The sequence below is a fragment of the Panthera leo genome, chromosome A1 (assembly GCF_018350215.1).
Source record: "Panthera leo isolate Ple1 chromosome A1, P.leo_Ple1_pat1.1, whole genome shotgun sequence".
In the NCBI taxonomy this organism is placed as follows: domain Eukaryota; kingdom Metazoa; phylum Chordata; class Mammalia; order Carnivora; family Felidae; genus Panthera; species Panthera leo.
In genome coordinates this window covers 141279311-141305152 of record NC_056679.1, presented here as the reverse complement: position 1 = coordinate 141305152, position 25842 = coordinate 141279311, and the positions used below count along the sequence as shown (strand labels likewise).

The 25842-nt window shown below is 41.6% G+C and overlaps 2 protein-coding genes across 13 annotated transcripts in view; one reads left to right on the top strand and one right to left on the bottom strand.

Annotated features, from left to right (window-relative positions):
* WDR41 (WD repeat domain 41) overlaps positions 1-7962 on the top strand; it is a 209020-nt gene extending 201058 nt beyond the window's left edge. For 6 of the 7 annotated variants that reach the window (XM_042941744.1, XM_042941753.1, XM_042941733.1 and 3 more), the window contains one exon: positions 1334-1412. The gene's annotated coding sequence lies outside the window, so the exon portion shown is untranslated. Of the gene's footprint in view, positions 1-1333; positions 1413-7822 lie in introns of those variants that run through there. The other variant, XM_042941724.1, reaches the window with a different exon arrangement.
* Positions 1-25842, bottom strand: part of PDE8B (phosphodiesterase 8B) — a 252552-nt gene that overhangs the window by 4933 nt on the left and 221777 nt on the right. For 5 of the 6 annotated variants that reach the window (XM_042941679.1, XM_042941665.1, XM_042941686.1 and 2 more), the window contains 10 exons: positions 20582-20658; positions 18990-19154; positions 16892-16937; positions 16337-16472; positions 15244-15442; positions 10677-10894; positions 8970-9090; positions 5691-5858; positions 3269-3398; positions 1083-2700 (listed from right to left, as the gene is read on the bottom strand). In XM_042941679.1, coding sequence (XP_042797613.1) covers positions 2591-2700; positions 3269-3398; positions 5691-5858; positions 8970-9090; positions 10677-10894; positions 15244-15442; positions 16337-16472; positions 16892-16937; positions 18990-19154; positions 20582-20658 — 1370 coding nt within the window. In that variant the 3' untranslated portion in view covers positions 1083-2590. Of the gene's footprint in view, positions 1-862; positions 973-1082; positions 2701-3268; positions 3399-5690; positions 5859-8969; positions 9091-10676; positions 10895-15243; positions 15443-16336; positions 16473-16891; positions 16938-18989; positions 19155-20581; positions 20659-25842 lie in introns of those variants that run through there. The other variant, XR_006203503.1, reaches the window with a different exon arrangement.

Sequence of the window (25842 nt, the reverse complement as noted above, 5' to 3'; positions counted from 1 at the left end):
AGTTTCCCTAAACCATGCAGACATGCATTCTAGTCTTAGTGCATCATATTGTTTATCACTTTAGTGTCTCCAAGTCATTTTCAGGCTTTTAAATTTTCCTCTATAATTACTAGCTAGCTTTTTCTTTGGAAATTCTACATGAGGTCTTGAGTTGTGTAAGACCTCTTCAATGAATTATACAAGGAATTCATAGATTTGCATTTTCAGGTAGTAATCTATTCCTATGGAGTGATGGAAACCATAGGTGAAAGCTCCAACTCAGAAAGATGGGAGATTTTAGTAACAGCCCAGACTGGACTGCTGCTAAAAAGTTGAACTTGCATTAACTTGCAAGCCCTTATGGCTGCATCCTCTGGCTGTATTCACATAATACAATCAAGAGCTTAGATTTCTGAGGCACTGTATTATTCCTTTCTCAGCTTGAGGCTGGTTCTTTGCCCCCAAGACTAACCAGCCCTGAGTTGCTTAGACAGCAAGCCAATTTTATAAAGTAAAATTGGAAATAAAGAATGACCTTCATGGTACTAAGGGTCTTCTACCTGTATTAGATTAGAATTTTTCTAAATTAATATGGCTCCCCTTAACCCAGAATGTTTTGGTAAACAACTAAGTATAAAGTATACCTTCTGAAAGACTATATTTCTAATAAATTGTATGGAGGAATGCAGTATTTAGTTAGCAATTCAGAAGATTACTCCACAATAGATGACACTGATAAAGGACATAGCTGTGTTAAAGCTTTAGTACCTGGCAGTCTTCGAGGATTTAACATTTGAGTTCTTATGAAATTAATTTAACATTATAAGGAGTAAGCTGTAACATTCATATAGAACATGTCAGACATCTGATAAATGTTACTTACCAAATGGAAGTGAAAGCAACATGGTGAGGAAAATACTGTCCTTGCCTCAAGCAAGCTTCTGAAACCTCGGCAAATTACAGTGGGATTTTGACATCCTAAACTTAATGTGTCTGAAAATAAAGTTTGTGATTCATGAAATAAAGGACACTAAAGCGAAATTTTGAAATAATGAAAAGTTTAGGCCAAAGAGATGAAATAAAAACAGCTGTTGGGAATGAAAAATGGCTGTAGGAATTTAGTTACAAGTACTTCACAAAAACATTTTCATCACATTTACATAATGCAGCATCACAACACAAAGCAGGCTGCTGTCCTGACCAAGCACATTCGCTTATCATCTAACAAAAATAATTTAGATACATTTCTTTGCATGGAATTATCATATAGGTTTTCATTTTTTTGGTACAAAACATAGAAAAAAACATTGGCACATTATGTAGTGATGTCATTTTTTTTCTTCCCATTTCCTAGTTTCCAGTGTTCTGCATTCCAATTCAGTCTCTGTTTATACCTCTGAAAAATGCAGCATGGAGTACAGAGGATTTGAAAAGAAAATGAAGCTATTTTGTTTACGGAGTTTCTAATATTTACAATACATAGAGAACAGGTGGCCGGTAAAAGAGAAAGGAAAATCTCAAGTCTGACTTGATGGAGATCACAGAAAGTTTTCAAAAGAGCTGTATAAAAATATGCACTTGTGCTTTAGAAGCTTTTAGCATACAATTAATAGCTTAAAATAGTATTTACTGCTTCCCCTTACGTCTGTTTTCTGATATATTTACACACCTTGCAGTCTTTTCTGTTTTACATCATTAAAGCAAAATGGCAAGGTCTCAAATATAGATTAAAAACATCTGAACCCTGAAACTTCCCCATCCCTCCCCAAATACATTATGTATAGATGGTACACTGCATAACATACTCCATGGACTTGTACCCAGGAAATTCAGATTGCTTTAATAAAAATTTTAAACTGTGAATGTATATAAATTTTCTTTTTTAAAAAATCTTATCCAAGGGCATTCAGGTTTAATGGCTTTTATATAATACTCACTATATGGCCTTGTGACTGCCTCTGTAAACCAGAAACAAGGGAAGGGCGTGGATTCCCCCCAAACAAGGTGTCAGTCCCTTCCCTACCGTGAATGGCTCACTGTTAAGGTGAATTGCTTTTATAGGAAAGAAGGCTACACAGGCTGCTGCTACCAGTCTTCAGAAGGCACTCACCAGGCCCAGGCTGCGGTCTACCTTGGGTGTCACCCCCTTGATCAAAAGAACTACTTAGCCACAGAGGCTGTGAAACTAGTTTATCAATAATTTGGTCCTAGTTGTTTTGCTCATTTTATAAATAGTTTTTTTCCTTAGGTGTTTTTATGAATCTTTCAGACTGGTGCTCTTGAGGAAAATAGTCAAGCTAAACAGCGATGTTGACTTTTATGGTAAGAGATGGGCTCACAGGCACCAAGTTTTTGCTGCTTGTATCCTGCTAGAGTAAATGAGCTCCATAGTTTGATGAGGACACTAAGTGTTCAAAAGAAAAAATATTTTTCTTAATGGAACATAACTTTCTAAAAATGCAATTTGGGACTTGAATGACTCAAAGTCAAAAATTAAACACTAACCCCTTAACCTACACCTGTCTTTTCAGTATAAAGGAAAGCCTCTTATTTACACTACTGTGATTCACAGTGCCCGTTGCAGATCAAGAGGTCCCCTTGTCTCTCGGGTTTAGCTGTCAGATGGAAGCCTCAGACTTTTGCACTTTAGGTCATCTAATGTCTTCCAGTGTTTGTAGTTATCAGCCAAATGTTGCATCAGGGCTGGCAGATGGGCAAAGGCTGCAAGGACATCAAAGAATCACAGGTTAGATGCCAGGAACATTTATAAGGCCGGTGCTCTGTGAGACATATGGAGGCTCAATATAGGAAGAGAGGTACCCTAGGTCAGGCCTTATGCTACACGTGAACATACAAGCATGAGAAGGGTAGATCGTTAAACACTAGTTTCTGAAATACAAACAGGTCCTCTTAGTTAAAAGTGGAAGAGCTATTTATCAGCAACATTACAAAATGTATTAAGTCTACTCTGAATCAGATTCTTTGGGTATTCTTTCTAGAGTTTCCTCCAATGATAGGAAAAACTGCTATAAGCTTTGGAACCCTATGCTTTGAAGAAGTGAAGACTTGTAGATCCAGTTATCAAACGTCCATGGAGTCTTCTGTACTCAGAGGTTCTCTGCAAGGTGCTGGCCATGCAGAAAGTGGACATGCACGCCACCATAGCTAACTTAAAAAAACAAAACAACATTTCACATACACCTGTAGGCCCAGCCTATGTCCTTAGGGGTTATCATCATAAAGCAGAACAAGATATTCTGTTGAGGTGACAAAACACCAACTCTCTTACCATCCCAAGCATCAAACATGTCTGTTATGAAGTAGTCAATGAAAGAGATTTGGGATTTGGGGATGCTACATGTATTCCGGTCAAACACTGGCATCACCACAGGGAGCCCCTGTCTCTTCTCTTCATCAGTCTGCAAGACATGAGAACACAGACAGGGCTGAGGCACATGAGGAGCTGTCACGGTAGCATTTAGTTTCTCAGAACAACTCTGGAAAGGGGTCATCATCCAATTGTATCTATGAAGAAGGAGGCTCAGCAAGCTCCTGAGGCCTATAGAAATCAACCACCTGATGAACTGTGGTGACTGAATTCAGGTCTTGTGAGTCCGAAGTCTCATACCATACCACAGCCCCTCCTGAAGCATCAACCTCCGAGTTCTTAACTCCTTTCCTGAGATCGATTTCCAAAGTAGTACCAGTAGTATTAATACTAATAATCCTGACATTTACAGTGAGGGTGCAGTGGGTAAACCTTCTTGTGCTTTGGCATGAATCGGCAACTGTCACTAAACTGTACCAATAATCATTTTATTATTCACTGCTACATGCCTGAGGTTTAAAACCCCAATTTTACTTAGGAATATCCTCACTGAAGCAGTAAGAATTACTAATCTTATTAAAGTTTAACCTTTGAGTATGTATCCTTTGAAAATTCTATGTTTTGACAAAATGGAAAGTTCACATACAGTCCTTATACTGCATACCAAAGTATAATGGTTGTCTTGAGGAAACGCATTTATTGAGGTGACCTAGCCTTTTTTTTTTTTCTTTCATGGAATACAATTTTCACCTGAAAGGATGACAAACTATGATTGTTCAGATTTGGGTACTGGTCATGCAGCTCTCTCAGGAAGTATGTAAATCTGAATAATTTGCACATTAGAGTGTGTAATGTGTGTGTGTGTGTGAAGGCCATTATGTACTAAGCTGAATATTAACATCCACATTTCCTTTTTTTTTTTTTTTTTTTTCAACGTTTATTTATTTTTGGGACAGAGAGAGACAGAGCATGAACGGGGGAGGGGCAGAGAGAGAGGGAGACACAGAATCGGAAACAGGCTCCAGGCTCTGAGCCATCAGCCCAGAGCCTGATGCGGGGCTCGAACTCACGGACCGTGAGATCGTGACCTGGCTGAAGTCGGACGCTTAACCGACTGCGCCACCCAGGCGCCCCAACATCCACATTTCCTGATGGTGTGTTGAACCAGAGGCCACATGATCAGAGGCCTCGTTTGTAGCTTCTGATTTTTAGGTCACAATGCTTGTGAACGTCAGTACATTCCTTTTTGGGAAAAGGACCCTTAAACGGGGAGCTTCTATTAAGGAACTTAAAAGTGCTTCTTTCCCATTCCCTAATCACATACTTAGGAGAGTATTAGGAGTAGGATTTCAAGTCTTCTCTGGATCCTGGGAAGCCCATTAATGGCCTCCTGCCAGCTTTGGGCTCAGCTTGCTCATTTCAGATGAACTGATGAGGTATCCTTAAAATATCCACTGTTGCTTAAGGAGTAATTTGGGATTTTTAACCCCTTGGTTCTGGCAAGCCGAACTGCCTGTCCTACTTTTCTTCAATTCAGGGCTCTTCCCAGCCTTGAAAGCTGCAGTTAACTTACTGGATACTTGGCTAGTCATTCCCTCTGGCAGTCCTTCTAGACATTTTCAGCTATTTTTTATCCTGCCTTAGTGGTAGAGCCTAGCCATATAGGTCCCCCCAAAATACATTACTTGTAGCTGTTTGTTTCTATGACACATACACACCTCAATTCTTAGGGCCTTTTCTCTGGAAGTAGGCTTGTATTTAGAATGGCATCTTGTGGTCTACTAATTTCTCGATTTTTTCCCTTTAACTCCTTTTCACACTGGCTAAGTGAACTACATATTGCTGCTCTTGTTAAATAAAAATTCTATTTTTCTTCATAATTTTGTACATTTTTTCTCTCCCAGAAAGTCCTTTCCTATTTCCATAATTATCTTTCAAAAGAAAAACAAAAACACAACTCTATTACCATTTCCCCAGGGCTTTTTTTTTTTAATCTAGGAAACAAGGTTTCTTAACTCTGATAGCCCTTAACATACTTCCTTTTGAGCTATTTCCTTTTTGTAGCAATGTGTGGACCTATCTATGTCTACACAGCTCCCTTACTATATTCTGAGCTGCACCCGTGCAGGAGTGTGTCTTCTTCCTATCTGTGTCCTCACATGCTCCATGGTGAGAATAACCTAGTGAGCGAATGGACGATAGCTCAGATTTGGAGGGAGTTCAGGATCTAACAGTCTGATGATGAAAAGGTACTTCCAAAGGCTCAGTTTACCCTTTTCCCCTAGAGTAACTTTGGTTACTGACCAGCCACATGAATCACTCCTGAGGGAACCAGAAGCCATTTCTAGAAGAGAAGTGGAGCTTCCCTAGAGAGGCAGTATACCTGTGCAAAATACTCCTCAGAGATCCTCCCAGCCCATTCAATGCACAGGTCCAGGGGGCGGCATGGGTTGGCGACATCAGCACACTTGATCATCATCCGCTTGATCAGAATTTGGTTTTCAGGAAAGTTCTTCCCAGTAGGGTTGCATTCACAGTCGCTGCCCTCCATCTGGAGAACAGATGGTCAGATCATGGTTAAAATGATGATGCGATCACAATGACCAGACACTAGAGAGTTATCACCCAGGTACCTTTGGACAGGACTGGGACTCAAATTTTCCCATCCTTAATTCCAATTGTATTAATTCCTTAATTCCATATTCCATACACTGATCTATTCTCATACAAAAATAACCTCAGTCAATACAAAACCAGAGTTTACTATTTTTTTTATGTTTATGAGAGGGAGGGGAGGGGAGAGAAGAGGACCCCCCAAAAACCAGTTTAAAACCTCACAGTCCCTATCACCACTCATCCACTCCCTCGCTTCCATCCTCTTCCCCAAAGGTAACTGCTACAAACAGGGTTTTGTGCCATATTTAGTAGTTTAGTATGTAGTCTTAAAGGTGAGCTTCTCTCCCAATTTTATCAGGACATGTGTAAAAGCAACTTTCAGGTTTAAAAAATATGTTAAAGATGGGAAATAACACATACCTGTGACCCTTCAATCATTTCTTCATTTACTTCTATTTCTTATGCCTGCCAGCTCCTTCTGTCCCACCCCTACCCACTTTGTTTCTTTCTCTTAAGGCATCTGTCCGCTCATGTTTTCCTGGCTGCTATTCTGAGTGGTAGGGAGTCATGAGCCATGTACATTTTGGGGGGTGGGGGTATGAAGAGAAGCAAGTGGATCAGGGCGGGACTCTGTGTGTTCAGTCATGTTTAAGAAGACTGGGCATACATGAAAAGATGCTCCACATCACTCATCATCAGGGAACTGCAAATCAAAACCACAATAAGGTACCACCTCATACCTGTCAGAATGGTTAAAATTAACAATACAAGAAACAAGTGTTGCTAAGATGCAGAGAAAAGGGAACCCTCTTGCACGGTTGGTGGGAATGCAAACTGGTGCAGCCACTCAGGAAAACAGTATGGCAGTTCCTCCGAAATTACAAAATAGAACTACCCTTTGATTCACCAACTGCGCTGTTAGGTATTTCCCACAAGGATACAAAGATACAGATTCGAAGGGGCACATACACCCCGATGTTTACAGCAGTGCTACCAATAGCCAAACTATGGACAGAACTCACGTGTCCACTGACTGATGGATGAAGAACATACACACACACACACACACACACACACACACACACACACACACACACACAAAATGGAGTATTACTCAGCCATCAAAAAGAATGAAATCTTGCCATTTGCAATGACATGGGTGGAGCTAGAGTATGATGCTAAGCGAAATCAGAAAAAGATAAACACCATTATTTCACTCATGTGGAATTTAGGAAACAAAGCAGATGAACATTAAACAAACTGAGGGTTGATGGAGGGCGGCAGGGTGGGAGATGAGCTAGATGGGTGATGACACCCATCTAGGAGAACACTTGTTATGATGAGCACTGGGTGTTGTATCTAAGTGATGAACCACTGAATTCTACTCCTGAAACCACTATTTCACTCTTCACTAACTAGAATTTAAATAAAAATTTGGAAAAAAAAAAAAGAAAAGAAAAGACTGGTTGTATAGTAGTGTGTACTGAGTGATGGATGTCAGGTCAGGGGTCCTGAACCGAGTGGCCAGGTCTAGGAGTAGGTTTACATAAATGCAGTAATAGGCCAATTATACAAAACCTGGAAGATTGCTATTCTCTTCTTTCAAAGACATCATCACATTGTGTGAAAAATTAATTAGATCTGCAGACCTCTGCCAAAGTGAAAGCATAACATTTAAGAGTTTTTTGTTCTGTTTCAAGATCAGACCTATTTATTAAACCATCAATGGGCTTCTGAAGGTAGTTGTTTTGATTACCTATTACTGGGAAGTTACTGCTTACCCTAGGCAATGTGATAAATAATAAACCTCAACACAGAGCTTGGGGCTTATTTGATGGGTGACTTTCCTCAACTCTAAATTCTGTGGTTCTGTATAATTTTTCCCTCCTGAATCCCTAGATCCTTACCCCCATAAGTCCTCTGTGGAAAGAGAAGGCCCTGACATGATGCTGTGGGATCCCTGGAAGATGAAGTAGAACAGATGGGGTGGACACTGTTCGTGCATCTGGCCCGGTCAGGTGATGGGTCCTACACAGAGAGTCTCCATACTGATCATCAGGTTACTTTTAAGACAACCATTCATCACCCATCAACATATGCAACCTCTTCTCAACGGAATGAGCAAAAAGCTTTTCTGACTTTACAGGGCTATGAGCAGCTTCATGGTCTCAGAGGTCAGTTGATTTCATTTTAAACAACTGGGATGTGAACTCTCTGTGTTTCTAAAACTCCAGTTTATAGAGGCCTTAAGGGAGGACTAAGGTACGTCCTTAAATTTTAAAATTTATGTCCGTAAATTTTAAAAAGGAAAAATGACTTATGCTTTTGTTATCAACTAGCACTCACAGTTTGTATATAATCTTTAAGTACTGATGTGGTTTTAATGCAAATCATCAGGAATACAGTTCTTTAAAACATCCGTGTTTTCTTCTAATACTAAATTTCAGCTTCTGTTTTTACTTTTGTTTTTATTAAGTTTTCTAATTCCAGTAGAGCTAACATTCAGTGTTATGTTTAGTTTTAGGTGTACGATGTAGCGATTCAGCAATTGTATACGTTGCTCAAGTGCTCATGATGATAAGTGTCCTCTTTTATCCCTATCACCTATTTCACCCACCCCCCTCCCCCCTACCCACCTCCCCTCTGGTCACCACCAGTTTGACCTCTAGAGTTAAAGAGTCTGTTTCTTAGTTTGTCTCTTTTTTAAAACATCCACTTTTGAGGTCTCCAATGTAACAAAATTAGAAAAGGCTTTGGGTGCCCTAAAATACCACCATTTATCCAGGCTCTGCTGTCTGCAGTTCTCATCTATCTCACTCTTGGGCCTATCTCCTCCTCCCGTCACCACTGGGTTTATCTCAGGACCTTTCTTTCTAAGGAAGGCAGAATTACTGTGGACACTATGGCCAGTATTTTCAGCCCGTCTTTACCACCTGCAGGCAAACAACCATCTTGTGTCCAGGATGAAGAGAAAGTATGTTGCGGCCAGCGCCGGCTCTAATGGAAATAATACGCTGATGTATCTCATTATAGGTGAAATGCTTACCTCAGCCGCCAGGGGCTTATTGATGCTGTTCACAAATTTGTTCACATGTTCAAAGTGTTTTGTCATCTCTGTTGCTAAAACCATGTCAATAATAGCCTGGCGTAGTGTTCGATAATGGTTCCTAAAATAACCAGAAGACACAGGGCCTTGTTCATATCACGTCCAGAATTAGAACTGTTCTGCTACCATTTCACCATACTTCCCACACCATATGAGGCAGCTGGGGACACAGAGTTAAGAAATGAGTGCAGATCATAAAAAAGTTTACCTGCCCCTCTTTCCATTATGCCAGGACTTGATGACACCATTCGATTTTCCCCAGTGAAGCTGACTCTTCCTTGTGGGGTGTGTGTGTGTGTGTGTGTGTGTGGTAACTGGCACATAGTAGGCACTTATTTTACAAAGTGGTTTCCTTCTACCTTCCCTTGGAAACGTATCAATAGTAAGATAGAAGGAAATGCCAAGTTCCTTCCCTACAAGACTGACACAGCAACCTGATGAGCCGTCCCCGTTATATTCGGCGCAGACACAGTGATTTGAATTACAGAGAACTGTCATTACTTCTTTAGATGATGGTAGGGGAATAATGTTTTCCCATAATAAGTAACTCTCTAACTCATAAATATGGAGAACAAACAGAGCGTTACTAGAGGAGCTGGGGGGGGGGGATGGGCTATATGGGTAAGGGGCATTAAGGAATCTATTCCTGAAATCACTGTTTCACTATACGCTAACTAATCTGGAGGTAAATTTTAAAAAATAAAAAAATAAACTTTGAAAAAAAAGTCATTCTCTAAAATAGAAGTGACAACCCATGGGGCAACAAACCTGCCAAAACATTACTCTCCAGTTCCTACCATCTTTTTCTAACTTTCAGGAGCCAGAACGGGGAGCTGAATAAAATTGGCTCTTGGATAAAATTCTTTCAGTTAAAGTTTTAAAAAATAAGCCTTGATCCTGATGAAGTTTAAGTTGAAGGTAGAATATCTGGTCTCCATGTTTTCGCAGATGTCTGGAAATCAAAGTGATAGGTCCATGTTGACAAGTGTTCCCCAAGGCCCAGGTGAGCCCTGTGCTCTGTGTAGTCTGCCCTGCCCCAGAAGTCCGCTCTCCAGCCTGGCTGGTGCCGTGTGGCAAACAGCCATCGTCTGACTGCAGGCCTGTGGCAGCCAAGAGGAAGTGCTCCTCTCGGTTCACAGCTGGCCAACTTTCACCAGACAGGAGTACAACAGCCAGGGGGAAATGCCCAACCCTCTGGGCTCTAACGACTCTGCCGGGACCTGTGGAACAACACTGTCTCCTCGTGAGTTAGGATTTTAAGTGGCAAAAACTCAACTGGGGAAAGCCAAGGAAAGATGCATTTTCCGGGAGCGACACAAAAGGCAGGATGTCCCCTGGGAGGGTAAAAATATCTGCTGTATTTATTAGTAAGACAACCAGGGTTTTAAGTGTTTTTGCGCAGTGTGTAAAACACGTTTGTGAACTCAATGAAGAGCAAATGAAATTCAGAAAGATGAAAGCAGTCTGGAAAGTATAAGTAAGCTTATAAGGGCAAGGTGATTACTCTACCGTCTGGTACAATGGTCCAACTATTGTTACTTCCCCCTTTCCCTGCCCTAAGAGAAGCTAAATACTTGGAGAAGTTACGTAAGACTGAATGTCCCACTACTGTTTCACAAACCCGAGCAGAGGAGCCCAAGCACAAACCTGTCAATGTTCTTGAAAATGTTGCATTTGCTGTCCTTGACCGTGAGCTGGAAGGCCAGGGCGGTGTGGTGACTCTCCAGGACAGCGGTGTCATTATAGAGCACAGCGAGTTCACTGCCTGCGTTGCACAGGAACGAGTTGGTCCTTCCCGGGTGATCCACATCGTGGACTGTGGCGGCAATCAGCGCTGCCACCTCATCCAGCTGATCGAGGCTTCCCTGGGGTCGCGAGGAGGCAAGGTTGAACGTTATCCACTGAATGTCCAGATCCTACACGTCTCTCAGGGGATGGGCCAAGGGAGTTGGGATTATCAGAATGTTCTCTTAGTCTGATGAGCCTTCTCTGACTTCCTGGAAGTTGAGAGGCTGCCTAGGATATATCACATCGCCTGGTGTTGCTGTGGATTATGTGGAAGGAAACAGAAATCTGAGTTGTCGTATGTGACAGACGTATTATCACGGACACCGAAATTCTTTTCCCAGGATCTGTTCACTCCAAGTCCTTTGCAAGAAGAAGCCAAACAGGACTTTTCAAGTGTTTGCCCTGTGGTATTTATTGCTGACTCTTTTCCACACGTGAAGAGCAGAAAGTGGCCTAAGATCACAAGTATTACTTATTTTGTTTGCTTACTTACGCAGAGATTGAGAGAGTGGCAGTAATGGCACAAAGACAACCAAACTCTTCACACAAAGGTGAAAAGGGGTAAAGCCAAGCAGTAGAAGAGCATCAAGGACAAGAACAAGAATTTTCCCGTGAAAACTGAGGCTAAAGGGGCTCTTGCAATTAAGAACAAAATTCAGCTCTAGGTGAGCAGGTGGCAGAGGCACAAAGGGAGACCCTCTTTCTACAGCTCTCGGTATGTAATTTAAGAACACAAACCAGAGCAGAAGGGCACACGGATGTTTTCTCAGATCACAGCCTTAGGAAGAAGTTAGTAAATGGGCTACTATTATAGAAGAGATCCTGTACTTCAGGAATTCATTCAGTAATCATTTATGATACACTTACTGGGTTCCAGCTGTGACTCAGAATGCTGGCACTAACAATGATGACCTACACTGGCATGCTCTCTGCACTAATGGAATTGATAATTTCCTGGGGAAGGCACAAATCACACACACACACACACACACACACACACACACAAATACAATACACTTGGTCTTAGCCAAAAGGCCGAGAAGTGATCACACACACACACACACACACACACACACACACGAAACTGACTGTGAAATGTGCTAAGAAGGAAAGTACAGATGCTTTGACAGAGTAACCCCAAGGCCTGATCTGGTTTAGGGCAGGGCTGTTGGTTCAACTCTCTGTGATGATGGCAATGTCTGTGCTGTCCATATATAAACCCTGGTCACACGGAGCTACCAGACACCTGAAACGTGGCCAGTGCAACCAAAAACTGAATTTTTTCATTTTATCAGCATAAAAGCCTGAAGGAGAAGCAGAAATTAGCCGGGCAAAAAATGACAAGAGAGAGAATGCCAGGCAGAAAGCCTACATGGTGTTCCTGAGGTCCAACAAAGAAGTGGTTTATTCAGGCAACTTAAAGAGCATCGCTGTGGCTGAAGGGTAGTGAGTAGGGGAAAAGTGGTACCCGAGAAGAGGCTAGAGGGGCAGCCATAATTTTCTGGCATTACAGAGTTATTCTCCCAGGCTGTGGGAGGTAAAAATGCCAACTGCTTCTCAGACCCTAATGGGTAAGGGAGCAATGAGTCTGAAGCTAGCCCTGAAAGGTTTCTTGAAAGCTGTCCCTACCAGAAGACAGCCATTTCCATTTCCAACCCTGACCACCTGGAGCAGGAGTGGGGGTGGGGTGGGGGGCAATTCCTGGCTTGGCCCCAGTCCACACGTATAGCTTTCCTGACCAGGGACAGCACTCGATGCTGTTCCTTTCAGCTCTTTTCAGACACTGATGATTGTATAATGCCCAGAGCAAGCAGAAAAGCTGGCCCCGTTTTGCTTCTGGTCAGGGAGGTGCAGTCAGGACCCAAAGCTGCCCTGATGGGGCTCTCCTCTGACTCCACCTGTGCAGGGAGGACCCATGGAACCCACACTTTGGGCCTGCAGCTAGCGCTCCTGGAGTATGTTCCACCTTGACTGGAGCCTGGGGCCAAGTTGTTGCAGTAGACACACAAGTGGCATTAGATGAGACATGTCTTTTCTTCCAGCTTACACTGATTTAAACCTGGGGGTGGTTGTGGTGGGAGGCAGGAGAAGAAGGCTGGGCCCACCGCCCCCCCCCCCCCCCCCAGCAGATGGGAGAAGCAAGCCCTTCCTGTGGGAGGGAGGGACCGTCTGCTGAAGAAAACTTCCTCACCAAACCCACAAGAGGAGAAATTTCAGACCTTTGGAGATGCAGAGAGTTCTGCACTATTTTTGCCTTCTTTAACCAATGGGAGTAGATTTGGATCACCCTGAGGCAAACTGGCCAGACTGGCCCCCATTTTAGATGAGCCTTTCAAACAGTTCCTTCCCTACGACGGTCACCTACACCCAGAGAATAACAACAGGGCGCTGGCTACCCTGAGCACTCTGGTTGCAATGGTTCCTGGGAATCGGGAAGAGTAGGGGGAAGAGAGTATCTGTGACAAATTCAAGGGGAAGGTCAGCTCTGGACATGTTATCCAGCTGGCTGGGGTGGGGATGTGGAGCTATGTCACAGTGATATCAAGATTTTTAGTCTGGGGGCGCCTGGGTGGCTCAGTCCGTTAAGCGTCCGACTTCGGCTCAGGTCACGATCTCACGGTCCGTGAGTTCGAGCCCCGCGTCGGGCTCTGGGCTGACGGCTCAGAGCCTGGAGCCTGTTTCAGATTCTGTGTCTCCCTCTCTCTGACCCTCCCCTGTTCATGCTCTGTCTTTCTCTGTCTCAAAAATAAATAAAACGTTAAAAAAAATTTTTTTTAAATAAATAAACGTTAAAAAAAAAATTAAAAAAAAAAAAGATTTTTAGTCTGAGCATAAAGAAATGAGGGTGACGGATGGGTATTCGGTAAAAACACATTTTCCTGACTCTCCTCATCAGTGGCAGCAGGTCTGGCACAAGAGTCCCCAGGATTAAATCCTGCTCAGAATGCCTCACGGTGGACGAACCAGTGGTCTGGGGCTGCTGACTCAACCTTGGAGATAAGGAGCCCCCTCCACCTACTTCTCCCAAGGTTCCTGGCAGTTCTAAATTTCCTGATTCTCTGGCAAGACTGTCAGAAAATGTCTTTTGAATTTGAAGTAATTATAGTCTTAGCCTTGTTTCTATTGCTACTTGAGAAATTCAATCAGATTTTGAATATGCTAGAACTCACAATCTAAAGAAAAATTCCTGGGGGAGGGAGAGTATGGGAGGTGATAAAGTGACCAAGAGTTCCCTGATTTATGAAGCATTTAATGTGTATTTTTATACAGTCGTTCTGCCTAAGTGAGGGTCATCTTTACGTCCTGCCCTCAACTTTGCAGTGCACAGCCTCAGCTGTCTAAGGTTTCATGCAGTGTAAAATGGAGGAACATGAGCCTGGAGTAGGAATCTCAAAGTGTCTTAGCTCTTCAAAGGAACGTGCTATCCCAACAAAGCCTGAGGTCACCTTTTTGAAAAGGAGGTGATAAAAGTCTTCAAAAGCATCATTCTTGGACCACATTCTTTACTTCGCTGATGATGAAAGTGAATACCAACATTAGCTTTTGGCAAAATTGAGAAGGAAACCTCCTCTTTCCCCCATTTTGGTCCCATTTCTAGCTCCTGCTACCTGTCCTGCTATCACTCTTCTAAGTAGCCAGGGTCTTAAGACTAAGGAAATGATCTAACGTCAGGCCACTGGAGGTTGATAGGAATTGCAGTGTCTATATAGTACTTCTCGCAGGGGCATCTACATTCTAAGCTTCAGTTTTAACTGTAGCAAAGGAATTACAAGCTTCACTGCAAGTGATGGTAGTTGGGAAGGAGGAGAGATGGAGATCTCTTGCCAGCTGTACATGGGGTGTACGTAGGGCTGTCCTATAAATCAGCACCTATTCATAGCAGTACAGGTGCTTCTAACTAAGATTAAGGGACGTGGACCTCCTTCAGAATGATTATGCAAGTCATTAATGTAGGATATACACATTCACACCTACACAAAACACACACGTATATATATATGTATATTAGTAGAATGCTGAGTGGCTCCTGTCTGGGTTACCATGCACCAATGGCCAAATTGTGATCCTAAAATGTAACCTCTAGACCTAGTAACCATTTGCTGTAATAACTAAGTCCTGTCCTCTAATTCAGTATCACAGCGGGCTCCCAGTGAATACTTGGAGAACAGGTTCATGAATCAGCCAGGCATGGAAGGGAGTCTACAGTGGCATCAGTTATTATTTTAGGCCTTTGCAAGAGGCGAGAGCTGGAAGCAAAGGCCATGTCTTTACAACACCAACATGACAAGTTAATTTGATAAAGAACTATGAGATTGGTTGCAATTTATATATACATAAATGGTTATTTGCCTTATATGTTTATGAGGATTGAGCTCTTGGACCTCCAATCTAAGCAGGTAACTAGATCATGATACCGAAATTCTACCTTTACTCTTTCCTTTCCGAGGAAGAAGGCAGTGGCGTGCAGGACATCGGCGGCATGGGTGGAGTTATGATAAGCATTGGAAGAGTGGTAGTTGGCCTCAATCACTTGGAGCCAGGCCCGAAGAGTAGTTTCAGAACAGTGTAAAAATTCACAGACTCCAAACCGGGAAAATACCTTTAAGCCCAGGTAAACCAATGGCCTGGAAAACAGGAAAACAGACCCTGATTCATTGTGTTCACTGGTCTAGAAACTGCTTTCTTTGATGACACTGGGGAATAGAGGCATTTTTCTTGTGATGTTTACTCCGCATGAACAAGAGCTTAAAAAACATCCCCTCCCTAAATTAGGAGATAGAGCATCTCCTCATCAGTCACTTCTTTACAACTAGGTGCCTCATGGTGGTCAATCCAAATGATTTCTCGATTATCTTAAACTCAGACGGCCTTCAGTGACTCTAGCAACCAAAAAAGATCCCTGATAGTCCCTCTCCATCTCTACTTCCATATAACCTCTGTATTTCCTCTGTGTCGCCTCACAAAGTTACTGAGCCTAGGGACAGTGGTGTCAGTAGAGTCCTACCATTTAAAATCATATTACTTAGATTTACAGGTGAGAATCATTCACATGCTATAGACCAGCATCCCTGAAAGTAGCTGTCTCCTACTATAGAAGAGGACTTTCTGACTTATTTAATCTTCTCCCTGCCTACAGGATGGAACAAAAGTCAAGTCTGTAGTGCTTTCAAATTTATTTTGTAAGGTCTAGCTTCAACAAGTTTGGGGCCAACAGTGCTTGGAACTCTCGGCTCACTAGCACAAAGGAACAGCCTGGATAAATGTGAAAGGGACACTCAGTATGTCCTCATCCTGGGTCATCACCAGGCTAATCCCACATCTTACCCACTCTGTCTCCATAAAGGAGCTCACTCAGGGGCCACAGTCTCTGCTTGTGCGACATCCCAGCAAGGCATGAAAAGTAGAACCTGTGAGGTTTCTTGTGGCAAGAACTCACGTCTCCCTCAAAGTTTCCAGATGTGAAAGTCTTGAGCGTGGCCATCAATCTTTCCCCACCTGCAGCCAGAGAAGCCACATACCTTTTATGTGTAACAGCTTCCAATTCAAAGATGTTGAACTCCCAACTTTCCTCATTATCAAGTAATTGAGCGATACAAGGGGGGACATCGTTGATGGTTATTGGCATCGCAAGGTGACTGTGACTCTGGTGCACATCTGAGCAAACAGACGGGGTTGAGGAGGCTGGTTAATTGTGGAATCTTAAGTGCCCCCAAACATTTGTTAGCATCTTCATGGTTGCTACTAGAAAGAAGTCTTGAACTTCCAAGGGTTAAGATTTTCACTTTAGGGATCTTCTCTTGAAACTTCCCCCAACAAAAAATAAAAATAAAAAAGTAATTCCATTTAGCTGTCTGTCTGAATGTACACAGAGCTGCAATTCTTATTCTGACAGTGCTCACAGAAGTCATTTTAATTAGGAGACCTGGTTTCAAGTGCAGACTACAGAGATGGTTAACTCCAATGAGACCAACAGCAAGCCACACCAAGGCCCTCCCCAAACAAAAATCACAACACTGGAGAAGGCACAGGCTGGAGACAGGTTATCAGTAACAAGTGGACAGATGACAACTTACTCTTAGTGAACACATACTCGTTTCCTGACAACCTTCTCAAGCCATCCTGGAATAAAGAAAGCTACTATTAGAAGCATACTTTGTACGCGGTTATCATTATTCTCTCATTTCTTCCATTAGCCAAAGATGAGGCTCGAAATGAACAGTATCCAGAAGACAGAGGACACTCCCCCTTCCACAGCTATTAGCCCCAGGAGATGGAGAATTGAGAGTAAAATGGATAGGACTTCATTCAGGTTTCACACCTGACCTCTGAGCTGCCTTCGTTGCCTTTCTCACACCATCCTTGTCTTCTGAATCCTGAAGCCACATTAGTGAACTCACGGAAGGGATCTTGCTTTCGGATGCAGGATATTTTGAAGAGACCCCACTTACCCTTCTAGGTACTATGTTATTCTTGTGTTCTCGGATTTACATACTGGGGACCCAAAGCCATGGGCCACATTTTGGGGATGATTTAATGTAAAGCTTTAAAAAGGTTGGGCTAATTTTTGATTAGTATCTAAATTTTTTTTCCAACTGTATTTTCTGCTTCGCAACGTGAACACTGCAGTTGGCCTTTAGAAGAAAACTTTCTGGATTTGAGATCTTTGGAAGGGCAACCTAAGGGAGTGGAAAGAGTCCTAACGATCTGCCATTTACTAGGCTGGTGATGTTCTTGCATGTCAGTTCCGCTTCCCTCCACTTTCTACCCTTGAGTGCCTAATTATTTAGATCTTTGCTTAAAAATCATTTATAATTGCTTATTTGTCTCCCTAGAAAGTGTGTGCTAAGGTTTAAAGTATTAATGAAGGGCTCCCCTGAAGTCACACCTTGGGACCTTTAGGCCAAGAGCTGAACTTTTAAAACTCTATAAATAGGTAGGTGACAATGGCTACAACCATCCTGCCTCTAAGGTAGGTATCACAGGGCACTCCCCTGCTTCTTCTTTGCCTTTCTTTTTCCTCTTCTCTAAAACTAAATAAAAGTAAGTGGAATCCTACACTGGTTCCTCACAGCAGAACCCGGAGAGGAACCACAAGATGGTATGGCCACAGGGGGAAGAAGCAGATGACTTGGTTCCAGAAACTGAAATCCTCCTGATGCGGTGCTGTGGCTGCCCTCCTGACTGGCCGTTGCCAGCGTTCTCCAGAGCTGAAGCCTGTGCTGCACTGGGATGGGATGACCAAGGCCAGCCCAGGGAAAGGAAAGGAACAGGAAGTCACTCAAATTACAGGCTCATCGAAGACCTTTTGCAAGAACAGGGAGAATGGACTAGAAAGCCAGTCAACGCTCAGCATTTGGTGACAGGGCTAGACACAAACCTTCAAAGTCAAACTCTCAGATGCTCCTGGAGTCTGTTTCACCCCAAGAATTCTTCGAGCTTCACCCTCTGATAAGAACTACAAATGAGTAATTTGAATCTTCTTCTTTTTCTTCACTTGCTGATAGATGGTGATTACAGCCAAACAGATTACAGCCAAACGCTAGAACACACGAGTCCTTAGAAATCAGCTACTCTTGGTGGTCACAAATAAATGGTGGTGGTATTGGTGTGCTGGGAGGGGGTGCTTCCTTCTCCCTCCCCTATGGAGCCAGAACAGCTCTGCTCTGCTTTTACTGGATTATAAAGGGAACTTCTATATAACTTTTTATTTAAAGAGAAGATTCTAGAGCTGAGATTTTGGGAACTAGTGCTATAATCTAAGTACAAACCCTTTCATTACATAAAAAGCCTGTAGTCCAAGGAAACCTACCCATAACCCTCAATCCAATACTGTACCAGGTCAAGGGAGAGAGGTAAACCAGGGTCCCGTGGTGCATATTTAGCCTTCAATCAACTGCTTCTTTGCTCCTTATTATAATGAGGATTCTGAAGGACTGTCTCCCATCGCTATAATCAGTTAGCTTCATGGAAAGGTAAATTCAAGAAATATTTGAATTATACCACACATATAATCCAGAAATTTTGACACGGATGCTTCTGATTACACTGATGTTAGCCCCCACAGCGGATGTTTCTGCAACTATATGCAAGTTTAAATGTTACATGTTATATGTGCTCTAAAGGGCATTTAATGTTGTCTCCCTGCATTTCCGGTTTTTCCTCATCACTCACGGTCATCAGGCCTCCAACGAGATCACTGGTGTGAGGATCTTCATCTTTGGTACCGAGCTGAGGGGAATACAGTTCCGTGGTCCGTAAAATCTCCAAAACTCTATCCAAGGCTTCTGCTACTGTCACGGGGCTGTTTTCTTGGGCTGCATTGATTATATTTATAACCTAAGGAAATAGAAAGAATAAATTTGAGGATATAAGAATTCTAATTCCCAAAAGTCAAACACATGCTTGCAACCCAAAAGAAATCAGAGAGTGACACATTTTATTGTTCAAAATGAGCCGGGTTTTCACGGAACCACTCCATTCTTACTGCAACATGCCTTTCCTCCCAACCTCTCCCGGTTGTTCTCCCACCTCAGAGACCACATTTTCTTCAGCTCCTTTGCTGATCCTTCTCTAGCTGTCTCCTGCAGGTTGGAGCTCCTCAGAGATGGGTACGGGGCCTTTCACTCCACAGTGCTTCCAGAACCCAGCTATTCCTATGAGTTTGGACACATAGGACCTACAATGCCAAGGGCTCTCAAATTTATATCCCTGCCGGAACTCATTTTTGACCTTCAAGTTTGTATAATTCAATTACCCATGTGACATATCTATTGGAATATCTTGTTCACATGTCCCAAACTAAATTCATGATATTGCTCCCTTCTCCCCAAAGCAAGGAAAAAAGTGGACCAAAAAAGTGAGACAAGAGCTCCTTCTCTGGTTTTTACACTAGAGGGAAAAACAAACAAAAACCAAACAACAACAAAACAAAACAACTTCTATCCGCCTGTGCTCAAACTTAGAACCTGGGTGGCCCCAGCTGACAAACAGTTTTCTCTATCACCCTGATAATGTTATTCATCGTCCAAATTGATTCTATCCCTGAATATTTCTTGATCTATTCATTTCTAACTCCACTGCTTTGATTGTAGTACAGTTACCACCATTTCTTGCCTGGAATTCTGGAAAAGCCCCCTAACTGGCCTCTTCTCTTTCATTCTTGCCATCTCTAGTCCATTCTCTGCATGGCAGCTGGGTGTTCCTTTTAATAAACATACTGGATCATGTCATTCCCCAACTTGAAACTCTTCAGTGGCTTCCACTGCACAGAAACTAAAATACGAACCCCTCCTTACAGTTCCATGTCACCATCTTCTCCCCTCTGCCCTCCAAGCTCTAGCAACCCGAACTTTCTTTCAAGTCTTCAAATACTCCAATCCTCCTTCTCTCACCTCTATGCTTCATCTCTTGTTGTGCCTACTGCCTAGAATTCTCTTCTCCCACCTCGTCTTCTAACAGCCTTGCATGCTTCAGTTCTTACTTCAAGCATCATTTCCTCTAGAGAGAGACTCTGCCTGATCATCTCACCTAAGGTAAATAGAGCCGTAATCTGATTTTCTCTTAGAACACTATTGTTTTCCTTACTAACAGTCAGTGTAATTTAGAACTACAAATTAATTACGTGTTTATTTAATACCTGCTTCCTCTACCAGACTGTAAACTCTGTGTTATCAGTGACAAGTCATTTATCATGTCTGTCTGTAGAAACGAGCCCAGTGCTGGGCAGCCCTGATTGCAGAGTGGAGGCAGCAGCTGTCACTCACCTTTGTGATGGGAGCTTCGATGGTCATGGAATGGATCCTTGCCATGGATGGATAGCGACGATTCTGGAGGCTTGGTGCTGGGGAGAAGTAAATAAAGTTGTATCTGGTTCTGGTGGCTCAGCTTGGCTAAATATAGCAAAGGAGCCCTTCACAGACTGGGGACCTGATTCTCACCGGACTACATCCCCAGGGCTCTCCACAAAGCAAAGGATTCACACATCTCTTAATCCTAAAAGGTTGAGAGGTCAGCCACTACTTGACCAAGTCTAGAAAGTGTGGTTTGGTCTGGAACTATGACGGAAGAAAGGCTTTAGGAGTATTAGTTCCATAAGGGAAATTTCAGAGAAGGTTAATTGGGATCCTGAGGCCCCATCTCAACAGCCTAATATACCCTACTCACTTTACTATAAATCACCAAAGCCCAACTTTGACAGTTCCTAACTTTCAGTTCCCAGCTTCTGGCCATGGGACTGGATAAGGATATATATTTATAGATCACATCTTCTTTATCCATTCATATGTCATAAACACTTGGGCTGCTTCCATAATTTGGCTACTGTAAATAATGCTGCAGTAATCATAGAGGTGCATATATCTTTTCAAATTAGTGGGTTTTTTTCCCCTATGGGTAAATACCCAGTAGTGGAATTACTGGATCTTACGGTAATTCTTTGAGGAACCTCCATACTGTCTTCCACAATGGCTCTATCAATCTGCATTCCCACTGACAGTGCCAAGGCTTCTTTTTTCTCCACGTCCTCACCAACGCTTGTTATTTCTTATATTTTTGATTTTACCCATTCTGACAGGTGGCAAGTGATATCTCATTGTGGTTTTGTTCTGCTTTTCCCTGATGATGAGGACTGTTGAGTATCTTTTGGCCATCTGTATGTGTCCTTTGGAAAAATGTCTTCATGTCTTCTGCCTATTTTCAATCAGATTGTTTTTGTTGTTGAGTTGTGTAAATTCTTTATGTATTTTGGATACAACCCTTTATTGGCTATGTGCATTTGCAAATATATTTTCCCATTCACTTGTTTTTTAGTTTTCTTGAGTATATTTTACTTTGTGAAAGCTTTTTATGTTGGTGTAGTCCCAATAGTTTATTTTTGTTTCCCTTGTCCCAGGAGACATATCTAGAAAAATGTTGCTACAGCCAATGTCAGAGAAATTACTGCCTCTGCTCTCTTCCAGGATTTTTATGGTTTCATGTCTCACATTTAGGTGTTTAATCCATTTTGAATGTATTTGTGTGAATGGTGTAAGAAAGTAGTCCAGTTTCTTTCTTTTGCAGGCAGCTTTCCAGTTCCCTCAACACTATTCGTTGAAGAGATTATGTTTCCCCATTGCATAGTCTTCCCTTCTTTGTCAAAGATTAATGGGCCATATAATTGTTGGTTTATTCCTGGGCTCTATTCTCTACCACTGATCTATGTATCTATTTTGTGCCATTACTATACTGTCTTGATTACTACAGCTTTGTATTATATCCTGAAATCTGGGATTGTGATATTTCTACTTTTTTCTTTTTCAAGACTGCTTTGGCCATTCGGGGTCTTTTGTAGTTCCATACAAACTTTAGGATAATTTAGTCTAGTTCTGTGAAAAATGTGGCTGGTATTGTGACAGGGATTGTATTAAATCTGTATATTACTTTGGGTAGTATAGACATTTTAACAGTATTTGTTCTCCCAATCCATAAGCATGGAATATCTTTCCATTCATTTGTGTCATCTTTAATTTCTTTCATCAGTGTTTTAGTTTCATAGTACAAATCTTTCACCTCCTTGGTTAAGTTCATTCTAGGTACTTTGTATTTTTGGTGCAATTATAAATGGAATTGTTTTCCTAATTTCTCTTTCTGCTACTACATTAGTAGTGTAGAGAAATGCAAAAGATTTATGTACATTGATTTTGAATCTTGTGATTTTAAAGAATTCATTTATCAGTTCTACTAGTTTTGGGGTGGAGTCTTTGGGATTTTTTATATATAGTATCATGCCATCTGCAAATAGTAAAAGTTTTATTCTTCCTTACCAATCTGGATACCTTTTATTCCTTTTTCTTGTTTTATTGCTGTGGCTAGTACTTCCAGTACTGTGTTGAATCAAAGTGAGAGTGGACATCCTTGTCTCATTCCTGATTTTAGAGGAAAAACTCTTAATTTTTTTGCATTGAGTATGATGTTACCTGTGGGGTTTTTATATGGGCTTTATTACGTTATGTTCCCTCTAAACTTTGTGGAGGGTTAGCATAAATGGAGTTTATGCTTTGTCAAATGCTTTTTCTACATTGAAACGATATGATTTTTATCCTTTCTCTTCTTGATGTATCACATTGACGGACTTGCAAATTCTGAACCTCCCTTGTATCCCAGTAATTAAGTCTCACATGATTGTGGTCAATGGTTTTTTAATGTATTGTTAGATTCAGTTTATTAACAATTTGTTGTGGATTTTTGCATTTAAGTTCATTAGACACATAGGCCTATTGTTCTTTTTTTGTAGTGCTTGTATATGATTTTTTAAAATATTATTTAAAATTTACATCCAAATTAGCATATAGTGCAACAATGATTTCAGGAGTAGATTCCTTAGTGTCTCTTACCCATTTAGCCCATCCCCCCTCCCACAGCCCCTCCAGTAACCCTCAGTTGGTTGTATTTCCCTGATGATGTGTGATGTTGAGCATTTTTTCATGTGTTGGTTGGCCATCTGGATGTCTTCTTTGGAGAAGTGTCTATTCATGTCTTTTGCCCATTTCTTCACTGGATTATCTGTTTTCTGAGTGTTGAGTTTGATAAGTTCTTTATAGATTTTGGATACTAACCCTTTATCTAATATGTCATTTGCAAATATCTTCTCCCATTCTGTCAGTTGCCTTTTACTTTTGCTGACTGTTTCCTTCACTGTGCAGAAGATTTTTATTTTGATGAGGTCCCAATAGTTCATTTTTGCTTTTGTTTCTGTTGCCTCCAGAGACGTGTTGAATAAGAAGTTGCTGTGGCCAAGATCAGAGAGGTTTTTGCCTGTTTTCTCCTCGAGGATTTTGATGGCTTCCTGTCCTACATTGGGTCTTTCATCCATTTTGAGTTTACTTTTCTGTTTGGTGTAAGAAAGTGATCCAGGTTCATTCTTTTGCATGTCACTGTCCAGTTTTCCGAGCACCACTTGCTGAAGAGACCATCTTTATTCCATTGGATATTCTTTTTTTTTTTTTTTTAATTTTTTTTTAACGTTTTTTTATTTATTTTTGAGACAGAGAGAGACAGAGCATGAATGGGGGAGGGGCAGAGAGAGAGGGAGACACAGGATCAGAAGCAGGCTCCAGGCTCTGAGCCATCAGCCCAGAGCCCGATGTGGGGCTCGAACTCACGGACCGTGAGATCGTGACCTGAGCTAAAGTCAGACGCTTAACCGACTGAGCCACCCAGGCGCCCCTCCATTGGATATTCTTTCCTGCTTTGTCAAAGGTGAGTTGGCCACACGTTTGTGGGTCCATTTCTGGGTTCTCTATTCTGTTCCATGGATCCGAGTGTCTGTTTTTGTACCAATATCATACTGTCTTGATGATTATAGCTTTGGAGTATAGCTTGAAGTCTGGGATTGTGACGCCTCCTGCTTTTTCTTTTTCAAGATCGCTTTGGCTATTTGGGTTTTTTTCTGGTTCCATACCAATTTTAGGATTGTTTGTTCTAGCTCTGTGAAGAATGCTGGTGTTATTTTGATAGGCATTGCATTGAATATGTAGATTGCTTTGGGTAGTATTGACATTTTAACAGTATTTGTTCTTCCTATCCAGGAGCATGGAATCTTTTTCCATTTTTTTGTATCTTCTTCAATTTCTTTTATAAGCTTTCTATAGTTTTCAGTGCATACATTTTTCACCTCTTTGGTTAGATTTATTCTTAGGTATTTTATGTTTTTTTGTGCGACTGTAAATGGGATCATTCCTTGATTTATCTTTCTGTCACTTCATTGTAGGTGTATAGGAATGCAACCGATTTCTGTGCAATGATTTTATATCCTGCAACTTTGCTGAATTCATGAATCAATTCTAGCAGTTTTTTGGTGGAATCTTTTGGGTTTTCCATATAGAATATCATGTCATCTGCCAAGAGTGAAAGTTTGACCTCCTCCTGGCCAATTTGGATGCCTTTTATTTCTTTGTGTTGCATGTATATGATTTTGATATCGGGGTAATGCTGACCTCATAGAATGAATCTGGAAGCTTTCCTTCCTCTTTGATTTTTCTGGAATAGTTTGAGAAGAAAAGGTATTAATTCTTCTTTAAATATTTGGTAGGATTCGCCTGTGAAGCTGTCTGGTCTTGGACATTTGGTGGGAGTTTTTGATTACTGATTCAATTTCCTTGCTGGTAACTGGCCTGTTCAAATTTTCTATGTCCTTCTGATTTGGTTTTGGAAGGTTCTGTGTTTCTAGAAATTCATTTCTTCTAGGCTGTCCAGTTTGGCGGCATATAATTTTGAGTCTATTCCTATTGTATTTCTCTGGTGTTGGTTGTTACTTCTCCTCTTTCATTTCTGATTCTGAGTCTTTCTTTTTTTTAATTTTATGAGTCTGCCTAGAGTTTTGCCAGTTTTGTTGATCTACTCAAAGAGCCATCTCCCAGTATCATTGTTTTTGTTTTGTTTTCATTTCATTTATTTCTGCTCTATTATTTGCTTCTTCTACTGGTTTTGGGTTTGATTTGTTCTTTTTTCTAGCTCTTCAGGTGTAAGGTTAGGCTGTTTGAGATTTTTGTTTGTTGAGGTAGGCCTGTATTGCTATAACTTCCTTCTTAAAACTGCTTTTGGTGTACCCTAAAGATTTTGGACTATTGTGTTTTCAATTTCATTTGCCTCCATGCATTTTTTTACTTACTCTTCAATTTCTTAATGGACCTATTCATTGTTTAGTAGCATGTTATTTAACCTTCTGTATTTGTGTTCTTTCCAGCTTTTTTCATGTGGTTGATTTCCGGTTTCATGGTGTTGTGGTTGGAAAAGATGCATAGTATGACTCTGATCTTCTTGAATCTGTTGAGATTTGTTTCGTGGCTTAATTTATGATCTATTCTGGAGATGATCCATCTACACTTGAAAAGAATGTGTATTCTGCTAGTTTTGGATGGAATGTTCTGAATACATCTCTAGATTAATCTGGTCCAGTGTGTCATCCAAAGCCATTGTTTCCTTGTAGATTTTCTGTTTGGATGATCTGTCCAATGATGTAAGTGGCATGTTACAGTCCCCTATTATT